General features: G+C 40.6%; 2 protein-coding genes across 3 annotated transcripts; both read left to right on the top strand.

The window, feature by feature from the left end:
* The first annotated feature begins 203 nt into the window (after positions 1-203).
* Positions 204-9128, top strand: ralbp1 (ralA binding protein 1). 2 transcript variants are annotated; one of them, XM_035632999.2, is made up of 10 exons: positions 204-324; positions 2306-2620; positions 3558-3998; positions 4089-4438; positions 4916-5077; positions 5868-5999; positions 6274-6384; positions 6535-6656; positions 6743-6863; positions 7288-9128. In XM_035632999.2, the coding sequence occupies exons 2-10, from the start codon at positions 2362-2364 to the stop codon at positions 7600-7602; spliced, it is 2013 nt and encodes a 670-aa protein (XP_035488892.1). In that variant the 5' UTR covers positions 204-324; positions 2306-2361; the 3' UTR covers positions 7603-9128. The 2 variants fall into 2 exon arrangements, with proteins under 2 accessions (XP_035488892.1, XP_035488893.1); XM_035633000.2 differs by lacking the exon at positions 204-324 and adding an exon at positions 900-921.
* Positions 9129-10352: 1224 nt separating this feature from the next.
* Positions 10353-18212, top strand: rab31 (RAB31, member RAS oncogene family). Its single transcript, XM_035633002.2, has 7 exons — positions 10353-10577; positions 12097-12176; positions 12953-13034; positions 13984-14055; positions 14447-14553; positions 15889-15998; positions 16490-18212. Exons 1-7 carry the CDS (start codon positions 10542-10544, stop codon positions 16585-16587), a joined length of 585 nt encoding a protein of 194 aa, XP_035488895.2. The 5' UTR covers positions 10353-10541; the 3' UTR covers positions 16588-18212.
* The last annotated feature ends 720 nt before the right edge of the window (positions 18213-18932 follow it).

Genomic DNA, 18932 nt, shown 5'->3' with positions numbered 1-18932 from the left:
TTCAATGAGAAGATTTTTTTTGTTTTAGCGATTAATGAGCTGCAACTCACCTCATCGGTGAGGTTGTCGGTAATCGGTTATTTGGACTAAAACAAACAGACATTAAAAAAAATGTGTTATACGGTTTCAGTACTTTATTTGCGAAACTTCTGAGGGATATGAAGGTCACTTGTTTCCGGCATATTGTGGAGCAGTCTGGTTTGCGAGAGGACTTCAATCCCCGGCATGCAACGCGTGCTGCCGCGCAAGCGCAGATGGGTTTATTTAGTATACAGGCAGCCGGAAGCTCTTCTCTGAAATTGGCCGAACGGGGATAGTTGCCTGGTAAAGTTTCTTGTCTTTTTCATGTTTCGTTCGTTCGACGACGTTGGGAAAAGAGAGTTTAGCGCCTTGTGGTTTGCTATGGTCGCCGGGTTGGTTCGCTCCGGAAGACACGGCGGCTCTCAATGGTGACGGACAGGCGGGCTAATCAGCTAGCTTAGCTGGGTCGGCAGCTGGCTGGAGTTACGTTTAGAACATGGGCCCTTTCCATTCAGAGCAGATCTTCTTCTTCTGGTTAAACCTAAACAATAATACCTCAATTCTATATTACAGACAGCAGCCTGAGCTTGATGTTATGTGAGTTGTTGTGTGTGTGATTAGTTTTCATTTTGGAAACTGAGCAGAGCAGTGAAGTCGCTAATCTGATCTGCCCACAGCGAAGGAAGATTAAGAAACAGACAGACAGACGTTCGTAATATGTTTATTTTCAGACTTCAGTAGAGACTTGTGTTTGTTGTTGTTGTTGTTGTAATGCAGCAGTTACCACATCCATCTTCTTGGTATTCAGAGTCAAAAACTGTCAATGTTGTTCCCAGTGTCAACATGTAAAGGGAGGCGTTCAGTGTCAGTTTGCGAAAACACGTCATCGTAAACACCAAGGTAAATTCAAGTTAATCCCCTTTTTAAACACAACACACCCATCTACTCTATTTGTGTCATGTTCACCCGGATAGCTGGGGGCAGTTCCGTGTTTTCTCTGACCCTATTCTACATATAACAGCAGCATCGATTATTATAAAGAAGAAGGTTAATGCCTGTCCTGCACACAGATCTCAGTCGGCTCTTCATCCAGTCAAAAAATGCCTACAAATGGCCGCCACGCCCAGAGATCACCATCATACAGTGTTATCAGTCGGCTCACCAGGCTCTGTGTGATGTCAGGTGTAAACTGATCCTTTCACCTTTTCCCATGTGATAAACACCTGAATGTGACACAGTAGAATACAATGTAAACTATATTTAAATGGAGTAGGAGCACAGAGGCTATACTACTTTAAATATGAGCCATAAATCACAATTTAATGCCATTTAAGGTTTGTTTATGATACAGTCTTCTTGATGGCTTTTACATGGTCTTCACCTTAGAGGAAAAATATGATAATGCATAGTTGTGCAGATTTCCATCCAGCTTTCTTTCATGAACAGAGAGTGGTCCAGTTAAAGTTCAGTCAGATTGTATGTAATCCCACCGTTTGTGATTTAAAACTCACCGTCTTTGACATTTTTTACATTTTGTTTTTTTGGTAGATTTAATTTTTTGTGGCTCTGTGGTCAACCATCCATCTTCTATAACATAAATCAATAATACATCAAGGAATTCATGGACAGGTATATTGATAATACAGATAATAATTACAAGTATGCTCTTTTAATTTTTCTCCTAATATACTCATATCCTTTTGCAAATCTATAAGACACATCATCAGTAGAAAGAAAGAAAGTAGCAATTAAATTAAATAAATAATCTCAAATTAAATGTGATGGTGAAAGATATGGCGAGATACTTACAAGAAGCTTGTATCTTAAATAAGTCTGAATTTGAATGAATAAAAAATGTTTTATTTAAAATTTCCAAATGACAAATGGTTGTGTGGCCACCCAGCTCAGCAGATGAACAAATATCTACTGATCTTCTCTCATGAGGGTTTGTTTCTTATAAATCACAGTCGACTGTAGTTGCTGTTTTTTTGTTGAATATAGATGTCAGAAGTTTGGACTTGTGAGGATGTGTGAGCGCCATCTGGTGGGTGGACGGAACTGCTGCAGTGGCTCTGTTCAGACAGGAGAATAAACAGAAGAAGAATATGATAATTATAAATTTAACATAAAAATTAAATGGAATACAACAAGAATACAAGCTGCTGATGAACTCACAGACCTGGTTACCTATAAAAAGATGTCTTGCTGTGATCAAAGCAGAAGATCACCTGAGAGCTCAGAAATGTTGGTTTGTGTCAGTATCTCATGTTTCATTCAACCACAGGTGTGACGGAGAGGTGATGTGCAGGCAGCCGGACGAGTGACCAGGTCACGGCAGCCATGACCGAGTGCTTCCTGCCGCCCAGCAGCAGCCCCGCCGAGCAGCGCCGGGCGGAGCACCCGGGGGGCGTGGCGCGCACCCCCAGCTCAGAGGAGATCAGCCCCACCAAGTTCCCCGGCTTGTACCGCACCGGCGAGCCGTCGCCGCCCCACGATGGCCATCATCATCACCACCACGAGGTGCCCGACGTCTACGTCTCTGACGACGACAAGGAGCACGGCAAGAAGAAGAACAAGTTCAAGAAGAAGGAGAAAAGGAGTAAGACACATGAGCCTGTGATGTGAACTTGAAGGTTTATTGTTGACCCTTTTTAAATATCAATAAAAGGACAAATGATAATTTACAGGACATTGAAATACAATATTGGCTTTAGGAAATGTTATATAATCTTATGTGTATAAATATCTTTGGCTTCTGTAGATTCAAACTTTAGGAATGCTTTACTTATGAGGTAAAAAAATTGTATTATGTGACAATATATATGCTTATGCTAAAGAGTAGTCATTTATTCACAGGCAACATTTGGGAAAAAATATTTTTTAGCCTTTAGTGTCCAGGTAAATCTACATTTTTAGGTTTAATTCACAAAGGACAGTGACACTGTTTACAACAGAGCAGCTGAGAACAACATGCCTTGATGGTTCCCACGTTTCCATCCTGTTGTCGCCTGTCGCAGGGAGAAAACCTCCTTTAATGAAAATGTTTTTTCCACTCTGTATCAGGATTTTTCCATGCCTGTATTTAGCTCCTACGCCAGGCTATGGTGAGAGAGAGGGGAAGAGATGGACAGTTTCAGGGCACACCCAGAGAGAAGCGGAGAGGTGTGTGATACATGGTGCCCATTCTGGGGGAAACCCAGAGTAGAGAAAATTAAGAGGATGGAAGAAGAAAAAGTCTTGGACATTATCCTGTAGTTGTATGCTCTGAGGGAAAATATTTAAATTTAGCTGGATGTGGAGAGGAGAGCCGTAAGGTGCAGAGGGAGCGATGCTAAATCGGTGTGTTGACCTCTTTTCTAAGTCCCCACTCTCCCCCTACTCTATCTTCGCTCTCTCACACATCTCTCTTCCTGTTTCTATTTCACTACTATCACAGCTCTGTTGTGAGAGGAGGATAAGAAAACAGGGGGGTGTCTCTCCCCTCTCAGATCTAACCCTATTTCTTGCCTCTTCTCGCTCCTCCTTTGTTCTCGCAGCGGAAGGCTACGCCGCCTTCCAGGAGGACAGTTCAGCGGACGAGGCAGAGAGCCCGTCAAAGATGAAGCGCTCCAAAGGAATCCACGTGTTCAAGAAGCCAAGCTTCTCCAAGAAGAAAGAGAAGGACTTCAAGGTGAAGGAGAAGGAAAAGGGCCCCAAGGAGGACAAGGCCAAGGACAAGAAATCCAAGGACCTGACGGCCGCCGACGTTGTGAAACAGTGGAAAGAGAAGAAGAAGAAGAAGAAGCCGACGACAACGGAGGCAGAGCCTGTCCCAGTGGAGGTCCCCACCTTCAGGCCGATCTTCGGAGCTCCCCTGACGGAGGCTGTGAAGAGGACGGCTCTGTATGACGGCATCCAGCTGCCGGCCATCTTCAGAGAGTGCGTGGACTACATCGAGAACTACGGAATGAAGTGTGAGGGAATCTACCGGGTGTCAGGTATAGAGTTTGTGATATACAAATTTTGAAATTTGCACACAAAAAAAATTGAATTTTTGTTTATCTAATTAGTTTGTGTGATTGATGAAGGTATGAAGTCCAAGGTGGACGAACTGAAAGCAGCGTACGACCGCGAGGAGTGCCCCTGTTTGGAGGAGTACGACCCTCACACGGTCGCCAGTCTGCTGAAGCAGTACCTCCGCGAGCTGCCGGAGAACGTGCTGGGCCGAGACCTGGCCCAGCGCTTCGAGGACGCCTGCGGTCGGCAGGTGGAGGCCGAGAAGATGACGGAGTTCCAGAGGCTGCTGTCCGAGGTGCCGCCTGAGAGCCGGCTCCTCCTCTCCTGGCTTGTCACGCACATGGACCACGTCATTGCCCGGGAGGCCGACACCAAGATGAACATTCAGAACATCTCCATTGTCCTCAACCCGACCGTACAGGTCAGAGAGGGAGGACAGATAAATGGGAATTTTGAGATGAATGGAAAAAGATAACAAAAGAAGGAAATGTGGAGGGGGAAAAAAAGATGAGGAAATGTAGCAGAGAGCAGCAACAGGCAAACTAATAATCAAATAGAAAACTGGTGAATTAGGCTCGGACTCAGCTGTTCCTAATAGATAAGAAACCTTCCCTGAGCAGCAAACCAATCAGGTTTTTATTGGACCAAACAGTCAGTTCATCCCAGAAACTCTGGCCTAGTTTAGTGAAGCTAATTTATTCCCACAGGAAACAAAATCTAGTCTGTAGCTGCTCCGCTTATTTTGAACCATAAACAACAGCAGCAGCCACAAGGATGTTAAATAAACAGGTTTTAGACCAGAGTCGGTTTAAAATAACTAACTTTATAAAATAAATAAAAACAGACAATTGACACGACGGATGCAGTGGGTGCTTTAAGTCTTTCACTTTGTGTTTAGATCGGGAACCGAGTTCTTTACATGTTCTTCACACACGTGACGGAGCTGTTTGGCAACGTGGTGCTGAAGCCGGCAGTGCGTCCCCTCCGCTGGTCCAACATGGCGACCATGCCGGCGCTGCCCGAGACCCAGGAGAACGTCAAGGAGGAGATCCGACGTCAGGTTGGCTAAAAGAATATTTTGACATTTTGGGGACCCAAACAGTCATTTACTCAGGTCCTACTGCTTTTTGTATCCGTTCGTAATATGTAAACATTTACTGAAAACCTGCAGAAAATATGTGAAAATTTGGAGTTTGGGGTTTTTGCATATCGTCATTTAAGTAGCCAGAAAATCTGCAGAAAATATGTGAACATTTGGAGTTTGGGGTTTTTGCATATCATCATTTAAGTAGGCAGATGTTATTAAATTGTTATGACTGTAAGCAGGGATTGAAGTGTTGCATGGTAGAAACAAGAATTTAGCAAAGTAAGCTTCTGTACAGTGTCTCGTCAGCAGAACAAACCTTTATCTTTGCCTCAGTTTGCTAGAACGTGATATGTTGTCACCATGTGTTCCAGACGTTTATACCTAGTTTAGTTTATATGCCAGTACAGTACATGCATCACAAACAAATTTCGCTTACACTGGTGTAGATGTTCTTTACTTTACTTTACATCTTTGTTGGAGGAAATTAAATACCACCGGGACTTGTGACTCTGTGCCTCTCGTAAGAAAACATACTGTATAGATTACATGTTTTGAATATGAGTATTAAGTGAAAATATTAAATTGATGATTTGCATATTAAAAGACGTTGACTCCAGTAATGTAGGATGTTTGTCAGGGATCACATGGTTTGTTTTGCCTCTGAAAACTGTAATTTTTTCCACTCTTTTAAAGATGGAGGAGTTTAAACATGTTTGACTGTTTCACCCCGTAACATGAATGCGTCTGTTTTTTGTTTTTTAAGGAGTTCCTGCTGAACTGCCTGCACAGGGACCTGCAGGCGGGCGTGAAGGACTTGTCCAAAGAGGAGCGACTCTGGGAAGTTCAGCGAATCCTTACAGCTCTGAAACGCAAACTGAGGGAGGCCAAACGTCAGGTGGGTTGTGTCAGGATTTTCTTTTCCTTATAAAATTTCTTATTAAGGACGGATTTAAATCATAACAACGTGTCAACAGCAGGTCCCTGTGTAATACCACAAACTAACTAACAACAGCACTAACCACAGCCGCAAAAATGTCCACACAGTTGAATTAGCACCTCACTGTACAAGGATTAACAGATGGACTTTTTTGTTGGACTGTTTGTATTGTTTGCATCATGTCTGACCACTGTGCTGTATTCCTCCGTCTTTTCCTCTGCTTGCCTTTTAGGAGTGTGAGACTAAAATAGCTCAGGAGATAGCGAGCCTGTCCAAGGAAGATGTTTCCAAAGAGGAAATGACAGAAAATGAGGAGGAAGTCATCAACCTCCTCTTGGCTCAGGTGAGTTATTCAAATAAACCCAACAATACACATTCGCGAAGGATGTGCTCAGACCAGCAAAACGATCCTATAGACGTTTGACTCTTCATTAATCTTCTCATATACCAATCTGAGGGGGAATAATTTTGGTATTTTCTTCTTCATAATCAGGAAAACGAGATCCTGACCGAGCAGGAGGAGCTGATCTCCCTGGAGCAGGTGCTTCGTAGACAGATCGCTACCGAGAAAGAAGAAATCGAGAGACTGCGAGCGGAGATCGCGGACATACAGAGGTGAGAGAAGGCTGAGGATCATCTTGAGTATGAACTATACTGTATATTACATACCATCCCGTATAATCCTCATGTTTTTTCCTCAGTCGGCAGCAGGGTCGCAGTGAGACGGAGGAATACTCATCAGACAGCGAAAGCGAGAGTGAAGATGAGGAAGAGCTGCAGATGATTTTGGAAGATCTGCAGAAGCAAAACGAGGAACTGGAGGTGAGAAAACCCCCTCGGTGATCCCCGGCCGTTATGTGTCATGATCATCGTAGTGTTGAGCTATGACAGAGGGAAAAAAAATAATCTCGAAACCAGATCTAGAAACACAGCTGAAGAATATGATTTTGGTTGATAAATAAATGACACTTCAGGTGTGGTTTTCCTTCTGCGGATGTTTTTAAATGTTCATCAATATAGAGTAATATTTTTAATTACGCAGCATTAAAATCTTGTCCTGTCGCCTCAGTGGGTTCTATTCCTTTTATTCATTTCCCTTGTTTTTAACCTGTACAAATAACTCAAAACACATAGATCTCTAGTGGGTATTTCAGTTATGATGCATTTAAGAATGTCAGCACATTATTTATGTTACAGTTACTGGTAAATTACTTAATCACTGTCTGTGTATTTTTCTGCCCCACAGAACAAAAACACCCACCTGAATCAGGCCATCCACGAGGAGCAGGAAGCCATCTTGGAACTCCGTGTCCAGCTTCGCCTCCTGCACAGCCAAAAACTGCAGCAGGAACCGGCTGTCCAGCCGCCGCCGGCCGAGCAGGCGCCGCCCGCACAGCCGAGCCCGGAGCATCGCAGCGAGGAGCAAACCAAGCGCTCTGTAAATGCGGTGGTGGCCGCTGCCACCGCCGCCGCCGACACGGCTCCCTTGACCGAGGGCAAGGCAGCGAAGGATCCTTTGAAGCCCTCACCGAACAAAGACAAGAGAGACTCCAGCATGTGACAGGTCGGCGACAAATCTGCCACTGGTCAGTTGTCTCGGTTAGTGTCGCTTGTTAATCCACTGGAGACTTCACATTGCTGGATCAGTGCATTCATTAAGTAACAGTGTTCACAAAGTGGCAGCCATGTAAAAAAATATTTTGTAGGTCCAATGACTCTCGGCACAAATCCATTACATTGTTTGCCCCCCCCCCGCACTAAACACAAACACAAAATAGAAATAGAGCAGCTGCTGCAGCGGACAGACGGCTACGAGTGTGAGAGACGAGGAGGGGAAGTATATTTTCAAATCCACAGTGCCAAGCCTGTATGAGGGGAAGATAGAGTAGATTACAGAAAGTTTTTTTTTTTTATTGTTTTTTTTTACAGCTAAAGTCTTACGAATTAATCTGTAACTTGTTTCGTCCCTTACCTAAATGCAAAATCTCCGATGTTAGGACAGAGACCACTGTGCCAAACCTGAAGATGCCAGACTGGACATGTTTCCCCCCCAGAGAACCACTAATACAAAAAAATGATCTTTGAATAATGAAGAATTTATGATTGGTCTATCTATATATTATATATTTAAGTAGTATTCTGAAGAATACAAATGACTATTCAAGAGATTTCTTTTTTCTTTTTAAAAAATTAGTGCTTTTTAGTAATATATGAATATATGTATAAATATATTGTAGATGCTTTCTTTTTTTGGAGCAGCAGGGGCGGCGGTGTTGTACGTCACAGCTGTGACCAGTGGGTGAAAAAAAACACGGGACGGCAAACAAATACGCAGAAAAACTATATTTGTCACATTTGCAAAACGTAAACTTACCAGTTGGAGGCAACACTTTGCTCCGTAGTGAAAAATATCTTTACCGTCATCACTTCCGCTTAATGCTCCAGACGAGGAAACGTGGGAAAGGGCATTTCTCCAGCGTAACGATGGGATAATAAATCTTTTTTGTCTCCAATTTGTGTGCCGACACACACACACAAACACAGGAAATGTATTTAGTTTTGCTGTGTATTTGATTGTGTGTGCGTGTTTTTCTTGTTTAAACTATTGTTGCGTGGAGTTATTATTTATGACATCAGTCGGCAGTAAAAGTGAACACAACGTTACTCAATCATTTAATTTCGCAGCAGATCCATGACGGTTGTCAAGTATTTGTCAACAGCATGGGCTGACTCACTCGCCGCATCTGTACATTATTGTAAAATTGCAAACTTACTGTACCTTCAGCTCTTATGTTTTGTCATGTCCTTTTTTTAAATTAACGATCCGTATGAAGTTTGTTAGTGCGACTGCGTCTGCTTTTGGTCAGAGTCAAAGCCGAAGCGATCTCACCCCCCGGACTCATGATTCAAAGCGTGTTTATTTAATCCTGTGACTGAAAAAGATAAAAGCGCTCGATTAGGGTGAGAAGCTTCTTCTCACACTTTTATTTTCATATCGTTCCCAAGCTTTTGTAGCTTTTTTTGGTTGCAGACAGAATAATGCTGTGAAGAATAAAGTGTCAATCCGAATAAACCATCTTGAACCTACGTCTCTGTCTTTGACACAAAGCCTAACGTTGGACCTTTTTACTCAACTATGTTTAACTGGATGTGTAGTCCAGATTTAGTGCCTCCCATTTTCCATTACACATTCTCTGAATATTTTCCCCTCCCACAACCTAATCAGGCTTAGTTGCTTAATAAAGGTTTTGAATCCGTCTTGAGGAAGTGAACTGTGGATTTAACTGACAGTGAAGGACTCCGTGTTTATGAGATAGTGGAACCACCCGACCCCTTTTCTTCTTCTTTGCTTCAACTGGTTTCCGATTAGGAAAGTATCCATCAAGTGGGACAAACACAGGCAGTAAACACCGGAAATAAGCTAATGTTTCAAAATAAAATTAAAGCTTTATACCGTATCACTACTCAATATATTACACATACTCAGTGTGAATATAATTTTTTTTTACCCTACATTATTTATTTCTGTAGTTAATTGGTATGATTAGTTTTTACAGAGAGACTAAATCAATTATTATTAATTAATTTATTAAAAAATTGTGAAATGTTTTTAAAGGATTGAGTTTCAACTAATATAGGAAATGGTTAAAGTTAGACAACATGACCGTATAAAGACAACAATAATAAAATGCTTACACGTGCATCAGTATTAAAAAAAAATCTAATCAATCAATCAAACTTTATTTATACAGCAACTTTCAAACAAATCAAAGTGCTTTACAGGTGGGCGGCAAAACATAAGATGTTAAAAGTGAATTATGTAAAAAATGAAATTACAAGGTACTAAACAAAACAAATATTACCAAGATAGTTAAAGGTGAATGATGTTAAATAAAGTAAGAAAAATAATAATGATAAAAAAAATGTATATTATAAAACACAAGCCATACTTAATTGGAGGGCTTTAGATTAAGTGCAGTGTGTAAGTATTAAGTATCATAAAATAGAAATACAAGTTAAGTAAAAGCACCTGAAATTTGTTGAAATTTGAAACTTGGTACAGCACTTTAGAAAACTTCACTTCTTGTAGCTTTTTGTTGTTGTTTTTAACTTATTGTTTTTATGTTACATGGATAATGTGCTTCAATATTTCTTATGTTTGTTTTAAAATGTGACCGGCACACTGATCTGCACCCTGATTTTGCTGAAACGTGTATTATGGAAGTGACAAATAAATACATCTGAATGGTCTTTGAGTGTTGAGCGCAATGCGAGTTTTATTTTGAAAGTCACCACCGGAAGTTCTGTTTTCCATTACCACAGCCTGACACCAGTGCAGAGGGAGAGATCGCTGGTCGGTGAGTGAACGTCTGTTAGAAAGGTTGATCTGAGTTTTTCTTTTATCCGAGACGAAGAAGGGATGAAACAAACTCGAGGTTCAAGCATGACGAGAAGAAGACACTGACCGGACCTCTCTGAAAACCTCCACGAGGAGTCGCCATGGCAATAAGGGAGCTCAAAGTTTGTCTTTTGGGGGTAAGATGCAGATGTTTCTGTCGTCGCAAAAAAACAAAAAAAACATGTTGACGATAACAACATGTCAACATGTTAAAGTTGTCGTCGTCGAGTGACACCATCGCTTACTCTTATTTCTTCTTTAAAACTTTGTCTCGCGCCTTTTGTTCGAACGGAAAACGAGGAACAAACTAACTTCACGTCGGTTTTCAGCTTGTTGACCGAGACGCCTCGAGCTAATCGACCGGTGGCGCCGTCGATTTAGGCTCGTTTTTATCGTGTCGTCTGCGTCTGAGTTATTAATTTTTACCCTTTGAACGACTACATTCAGTCTTTTGTTGAGTTTTATCCTCATTTTATTTTAACGGTCCTGACATGACAGTTTATCAGCCATTACGTCACCGTCAGACGAGCCGCTACCAGCCAGCCGCTCACTTCCTGCTGCGTTAGCCAATCAGAGCCCCTCAGGACAAACCGCCGTGCTAACGAGACCGGTGCCAACTCACCACCACATTTTAATAAACACATACTGTACTTATTAATGTTTGGTCATATCCCCCCTGCTTTGTCTAAAACGTTGTAGATTGTAGCCATGTTTTAATTTATCTGCTTGCAAAAGAAGGAGCTGTCATTCTGGCCTGTGGTCACAGAAAACATCATGCAACATACATGACATTTAGTCAAAAATAAAATACGGTACAATCAAACTTATAAGGATGTTGTACTACTAAGTTCTGAGTTTATATTAAAAAATAAGAAAATCCTTCAGCGAGCAATGATGAGACACATTTATTCAGGGCTTTTCTAAGATGACACCATAAAAATAGTAATAAGTGCATTTTATTTGTATGATATCTTAAAACAGTATAATCTAAAATATTTATGGATGCAATCATAGAAAATTAGTTGTAATGGAAACAATATTCTGCTGTTGGTGGATGAAGTAAAAAAAATTGACAAATCCTATTATAGGTAGTTATTGCATTCATGTCACGCTTCAATTGTTTGTTTTCTTTATTACAGTGCTTGTAGTTTGTTCTGTATTGTCTTTATTGTGTATCTTATTCTTGTGCTGTTTTACGTTTCGTTTAATTCATGTTTTTTCCCTCCTCTTTCTTTTTTGAATATTGGGACACGTGTGTTAAGTGTGGGTTTTCAAATGTTTGAAAGCTTGTAACCTGTTTGTTGATTAACTTGTTTTGTTAGTGACTGATAAATAAAATACAGAGCTTGTTGCAGAATTCTTGCACTAACAGGAAACTATCTGATGGAGTGCAGGCATGTGACCAGACAGTTGTTTAATCATTAGTGGTCAATAGTGAGCACTCACTGTCTCTGTCTCTGTCTCTGTGTGTGTGTGTGTGTGTGTGTGTGTGTGTGTGTGTGTGTGTGTGTGTGTGTGTGTGTGTGTGTGTGTGTGTGTGTGTGTGTGTGTGTGTGTGTGTGTGTGTGTGTGTGTGTGTGTTGTGTGTGTGTGTGTTGTGTGTGTTGTGTGTGTTCAGAGTGTTGTGATTTACTTGTTGTAACCCTCTGTGCACAGGACACTGGCGTGGGGAAATCCAGTATTGTTTGCCGGTTCGTTCAGGATCATTTTGACCACAACATTAGTCCCACGATAGGGTGAGAGAGCATCACAGTACACATCGTGAAATACTACAACAGCAGGAGAAAAATCAGTCGCATGAAGTTAGGTTTGTTTCTTTTACCAATTTGAATATGAATAAACAAAGAGGTTTGATGTTAATTCAAGTTGGTCAGTGGACATATTGATTATAGTCACAAGATAAACCTGTCACACATCAAGATAAGCTGTTTGCTGTTGTCAGATAAAAGAATTACGGTACTCAATTTTTACAACAGACAAATAGAATTTGTCTCAGTTTCGTTGGTCCATTTAGCCCAAAACAAAAGTATGTTTCTAATACAATGATGTAATTTTTTTTCTTTTTAAAACTGACCCTTACAGTCAGTTCATGCCTTATTGTTTTCCGCTAAAACCCAAAGGACACAAAACTCCTGTACCTGGCCTGTAGGGAGCAGTATAATGCAAAAAAGTAAACATATATGAAATACAAATTATCATACTGCACAGGAGACAAAAGTCAAGGTTGAACACTCAAAGGTAAAAAAAAGTGTAATTTGCTAATATGAGATTTGTGTCAAATCAGATTCTTCAGAATGAAACGTTAAGCTGAGGTAGATTTTACAGTCATCATGAAAAGATGTTAAAAACTGAAATTGCATATAAATGTAAATCCCACCATCAGTCTAGTTTGACGCTTGTTGTATTTACATGAATATATGTGCCTGGTTAGTGTTTGGGGTCAACCTTTGTTCTCGGCGTTACTGGCCTCCTGCTGACTGTACTGATTTGTTTCCTGTGTTTTCCACCACAGAGCATCGTTCCTGACCAAGACTGTGCCAAGTGGAAACGAACTGCACAAGTTTCTAATCTGGGACACAGCGGGACAGGAACGGGTGAGTGCATCCATGACAGAAATTCCACCTTTGCTTACTCTTTAGCTCTGCATTTACACACACACACACACACGTGACTCAGAGTCACGTTTTCAACAATAAGTTACGTATTTCGGTCACACTTTGCATCAGGAAGCTAACAGTGACACAATCGCCTCTCTGTTAGGGGGCCTCATGACATGGACAGGATGATTCACACAGGGTTTAAAGGTCATGAGACTGTGATATCCTCATAGTGATTCATATGATGGTGGGACGGAGGTTGGTTTGCTAGACTTGCTTACAGTGTGGAAAAAAAGAAGGGCCAAGTATTTCCTGCTGGTGTGTGAAAAAGACACCTTGAAACCTCTGTTACCAGGGTTCAATGTGCTCTTCATCCGTGGGACAAAAAAAGGTCAAAATTCTATGGTTTCAGTTTTTAAAATGTGAATATTTTCTGGTTTCTTTGCTCCACTATGACAGTAAACCAAATATCTTTTGTGTAAACAAAACAAAACATCATCTTTTGGGTAACCATGGGGAACCATGATCAACATTTTTCACCATTTTATGACATTTTATGGACCAAAAAACTGATCGATTAATCGAGAAAATAATCGACAGATTCATCGCTTATGAAATTAATCGTTGTGGAGGATTCGTTAACGTGAAGATAATAAAGACTGATTGTAATGTGACACGTTGCATCTATAAGCAACCTCCAGTTAGAAGAAACATTTTCAATCAGCCACTCATCACATAAGTATGTACAGTACAGACGCGGTGTTATGGGTTAACACAGCATTTTTAATTTCGTCAGTCAGCTTCACACGTATGATTGGTTTAATGGTCATGGAGTGTTGTTCAGGTAATATTCGTAATGCACCTTGAGTGACACTGCTGCATGACTGTAGAAATAAGATTTATTGTGATAAATTGATCACAAAAACTGTTTTTCCCTTTTTTTCAGTTTCACTCTTTAGCTCCTATGTACTACAGAGGGTCGGCTGCTGCTGTCATTGTCTACGACATCACTAAGCTGGTAAGAAAAACACAGAATGACAATGATTTAAACTTTGTTGCGGTGGTGACATGGTCAGAGGTTTAAAGTGTCAGAGCTGTTAACAGAATCCCAGACAATGAATAAAGAACACTCCTTTTTTTGTTCTCCCTGTTGTATTAAAAGGTTGTAACTGTAGCGGCTGCTTTCACATTAAAAGTGTGACGTAAAAATTCAATGACTTTTCCATCACTCCGGGATGCTTTTTCTTCCACGAGCCACAAATGTCATTCTTTCCATGTCTGTTCATGGAAACTTTGTCTGAAAAACACCAATGAATATGTGTCACTGACTTGAAGAAAATGTGGGGCACACGCACAAAACGCACCTTTCCCCAGAATGTGACCACGACGACGTGCTCTTTGTTGTTCAGGACTCTTTCCAGACGCTGAAGAAGTGGGTGAAGGAGCTGAAGGAACATGGCCCAGAGGACATCGTCGTGGCCATAGCGGGAAACAAGAATGATTTAGGAGACATCAGGTGGGAGGATTTTCTTCTCTTAGCTCTGTCATAGCTGTAAGAAAAAACAAAAGAGAGCTGTTTTTTAGGGAGCTTCAGTGATCGGATGTTAAATGCGTTCTCAATGCAAAACAAACCTTCAAACATAAAACATCCTCAGTTAAACGACATGTACACGGCAAACCCAGCAGGGTGAAAACCAGAGATAGATAGTAGTTTAAATTCGCAGTAGACGACAGGCAGAGCATTTCAAATCATGCATCAATCCAAATAAATCCCCTGGCAAGTTTTGGTTTTTATCTCCTTTTCAAATCCAAATCAAACATTTTGATTGAACTTTTTTTTTTTTGTCTTTGTTGCTTTATTATTTGCTCCCACAGATTCACTTTAGTCTCAGTTTTGACTTTTGTATGACTGCATCACTTCCTTCTAGACTTTCCACACAGATAACTCCTCCAGGTTCAGTGTCATGTGGACATGCTATACCTGTTATGTAGCTCGTGTCCAAGGTCATGGTGGTTGTTTATGAGACTATAACGAGAGTGCAACAAGGCTGGTGACACGAATCATCTGAGGCTAAAGGAGCAAAAATGATTTGTTGTACTAAGAAAAATATGATACTCAATTAGTTCTTCACACAATGTTGATAAAAAATATTCACACACACGTTCAAAAGCACCAGTGAGACCACAAACACAATAAAACAGAAAATGTAAAAAACAAACAACAACCAACAAAACTTTTGACTGTAGTGTATAACACAACACCTAAAAGTCCATTGATAAGTCAACCAGCTTACATTACATTATTTGTTTGAGGTGATCATCTTCGATTGTTTTGCATAATGCCAAGTTTACACGACACGATTCTTGGCTCGATCTGCAACCTGCAGTCGCCAATCGCTTTATGTGAAATCTTCAAAGATGCAGTTCAAAAGATTTCTAGCAGGAAAAATATCTGAACGAATTGGCGACTACAACAGCCAATCAAAGCACACGACTGTAATATGAACTCACCACGGCTGCAAGACAGCAAGTCCTAGTGTAGAGCGAACTGCACAGCGAGCCGGCGACTTTGACAGCCGTGTAGTCTGAACCTGGCATAAGTAGTGTATTTTTTTTCTTCTTAACAATATTGTCCCTGAGTAAAATCAAAAGCACAGCAGTGGATTTGTTCACAGGCTCCTGTTGGGACATATTATTTTGTATGATTTCTTTCCCTGCAGAAGGTGACACAACTTTTATATCACTGAGGAACTTCAAAATTTAGATTTAAGAACTCCTCTTCTCCATCTTAAAGTCTGCGCCCTCATTCTGTGAACCCCCACACTCATTTCTGTATCCTCGTCTTTCACAGGGAAGTTCCAATGAAGGAGGCGAAGGAGTTCGCTGAATCGATCACAGCTATTTTCATCGAGACTAGTGCCAGAAATGCTGTCAATGTTGAGGAGCTCTTTCAGAAAATCAGTAGGTTTCATTCCTTTGTGTTGTGGGGCCGTATCACGTGTGTGTCAGTAAACCGTATAAGAGAAAATATTTACTGTTTTAACTCTTCTGGTGAGGAAATGCTGTCAAACATGGGACTGAAAAAAAGGCCTGTATACTTTCAAAGAAGTGTTTTCAAATAACTAAGTATGGATAATTCTCCAGAAGTTTGGTAATGGGCTTCCAGGAAAGTGGCAGACTCTTAAGGAAGATGCAGAAACAGAGATGTATTTACTTTTGCCTGTAGTTGCTCAAACTCTTAAAATGCTCGATCCCACATTTCTGTTACTGCTGCTCAGTAGTATCTTCCATCAGACCCTCTCTGCTCCTTCTTCATAAAATGACTTCTTATAATTCTTAATGAATGGAATAAATTTCAATGTTATTATTTACACTATGAACTGCTCGACAGCGTGAAGCACGGCTGCTATGTTGATGACTCTCTGCGTGCGTGCGTGCGTGTGTGTGTTTAGGTAAACAGATTCCGCCCTTGGAAAACCCAGAGGTGGACAGCAACGAGTCCTTCAAACTCACCCGGCAGCCCGCCCTGTCCACCCGGAGATGCTGCTAGGTGGCGGACGAGGTGACTTCCTTTCAGCATTGGGGACATCGGTGTCCACAACGCACACAAATGTCTTAATTCCAGGCAAGAGACGAGACTGTGGACAGACAGATGTCAGCTTGCACATGTGGCTCACCTGCAACAGAAACCTGCCAGCAGTATTATATGGGTCAATGATGGACGTTTTATTTTATTTTAGTTGTGGCAGTTTCGGGTCAGCTGAGGCAAGGAAGCAGGAAAATATTCAGTTTGTCCCCCTCAGGTGGTCATTGGCCTGAATTACATTATGATTTCCGTCTGTGTGGTTTAACACAAACGCGCATTTTTATCCCATTTAATAACTTTAAAATTAAACACAAGAGCTGGCCGCTCTGTAGATTTTCATTTTACTGTGACTCTTCAACAACACACATCAAATGAAAGGTTTTTTTTATACATTTTGTTTTAATCAAGATTACACTTTTCCTTCTCGTGGAGCTTTTTTTGTTTGCACGTGTCTTTCTAGAATATTTGATTTAGACGTTGTTAAGATCGAACCTCAGACAAGTATTCTGTTGTAGAGCTCCAATGCGGCGGCTTTACATTCCACTCAGTCACGTGTATACGCACGTTTGCTGTGTTCGACTGCATTGCTGCAGAGAACAAACAGCTCAGAGGCCTTAATTGTATTTGCAGTATGATTCCTCCCTGTTCAAACACTGTGACCAATGCTAGAATTGTTTACAGAGCGATTTGTTAAAAGACCGTTTTCTACATGCTGAAATGTATCGTCTGAGATTTCACTACAGGGAAATGACTGTTTACAACTGCCAAACATAAAAAGATTATTTTTACCTGGAAAAAGAGGGGTTCAATTTATACCGTTAGGTTTTTTAAATAAGTGTTGTGCAGCTGTTTAAGTTTAAAAAAGAAGAAGGTTTTGTTGTTTTTACTAATCAAAGTCCTGCAAAAAAGAGTGGATTAATGTTAATGAAGAAGATAGTCCTTAATTCTCTAAAATGAGATTACGTGTTGTGTTTTGCTGCTGTTTCTTTGGCAAGAGTGCTCTCTGGATTTGACCACTTGAGGAATTTATAACCGCACTTTTGCATACATTGACCACAGTATTAGATTTTAAGAGCTATTTTGTTAATGTTGAAACTCACAGTACACCATAACTGTAGTATTTGATGAAAGATTGTAATGGACGTACAACATGGATTTGTATGTTATTAGTATTCTAGTTCCTCATTTCTATACCTTAAAAAAACTGTTTTCATTTGTTCTTTGTCAGTTTAACAAAAAGTACAACTTTTGATTGAGATAAACTTGACATATTGAGTCAAGAAATGTTAATTAGAAGTTACATGTTGCCATTTCCAATGAGTACCTTACGTGTTGCCGCACAAGTGCCTTTTTTAGTTTTTCTAAACTTCTATATGACATGGCTAAGTGCATACTGCTAAAATCATGCATGAATTACTCGTCTAAATCTGTACAGACTTAACTGTACATATAACAAGTCCACTCTGAAACTACCAGTCACCTGCAGCAATCCGTATCCTTTTTACCTTAGTCATGCTTCCCTGTATCCTCTGTAGACCAGATTAACTTTTGTATATTAATCAATGTAATAAAGTAGTAATTATTCTATATTTCTGTTTTGTTTCTGTTACCTCGAAAGATGAAATCTGTTTTGAGACCTTTTCAGGGTTCAAATAAGGCCTCTCTTAATATTTTAACGTTTGTTGATACAGACCAGAAAGATGAGCCGAGAGACGAGGGTTCTCATTTAACAAAAGGTCAGGATTTGGTAAACTTTCTGACATCATGAGAAACAGGGATATGCATTTCCACTCGCCCACCGTGACGCCTCAGAAAAAACGGGAAGTCCACGTGACAAATTACAGAAAGGTATATAAGATGCCTTTGCTCCAGTCACCGCAAACGTCATTATGCGAGAAGTTTGCCTCGCTCTTTATCACTCACCCTAAACTCCTTTTAACCCCTTATGTAAAAGGTTAAAAAAAAGTCACATTACTCTCCCACGACCTTTTAGCTTTAAAACCCAAAATAAGAAACACTTAGCAAATTTGTTTTGTTCTATTTGTGTACGTGTCGTTAACCTGACCTTTGGAAAATCTGGAAATAGCACAAATTACATGCAGAATGGAGGCATTCCCCAGTGTCTATTCATTGTTGTAGATTACCCCTTTAGCAGCTTACAGAAAAGGCGACCTCTGAATTTTTTTTGTCACAGATCGATTTAACAAAGAAAGTACAGTGGATCATACTGTAAATAGTTCAAAGTGAGAAAAACACACTGTATGAAACATCAGGAGTCTCGTCAACTGGCCTCTTATTTGTTTGTCTTT

The sequence above is a fragment of the Scophthalmus maximus genome, chromosome 5, assembly GCF_022379125.1.
Source record: "Scophthalmus maximus strain ysfricsl-2021 chromosome 5, ASM2237912v1, whole genome shotgun sequence".
Classification (NCBI taxonomy): domain Eukaryota; kingdom Metazoa; phylum Chordata; class Actinopteri; order Pleuronectiformes; family Scophthalmidae; genus Scophthalmus; species Scophthalmus maximus.
This window is presented reverse-complemented; position numbering and strand designations above follow the sequence as displayed.

Excerpts from the sequence above, each read along its gene's own strand:
- rab31 (XM_035633002.2), top strand. The coding sequence starts at position 10,542 with ATGGCAATAAGGGAGCTCAAAGTTTGTCTTTTGGGG. Across the intron at positions 14,056-14,446 it reads TCTACGACATCACTAAGCTG|GACTCTTTCCAGACGCTGAA; the intron begins GTAAGAAAAACA and ends TTTGTTGTTCAG. Across the intron at positions 15,999-16,489 it reads GGAGCTCTTTCAGAAAATCA|GTAAACAGATTCCGCCCTTG; the intron begins GTAGGTTTCATT and ends GTGTGTGTTTAG.
- ralbp1 (XM_035632999.2), top strand. The coding sequence starts at position 2,362 with ATGACCGAGTGCTTCCTGCCGCCCAGCAGCAGCCCCGCCGAGCAGCGC. Across the intron at positions 4,439-4,915 it reads TCCTCAACCCGACCGTACAG|ATCGGGAACCGAGTTCTTTA; the intron begins GTCAGAGAGGGA and ends CTTTGTGTTTAG. Across the intron at positions 6,385-6,534 it reads TCAACCTCCTCTTGGCTCAG|GAAAACGAGATCCTGACCGA; the intron begins GTGAGTTATTCA and ends CTTCATAATCAG.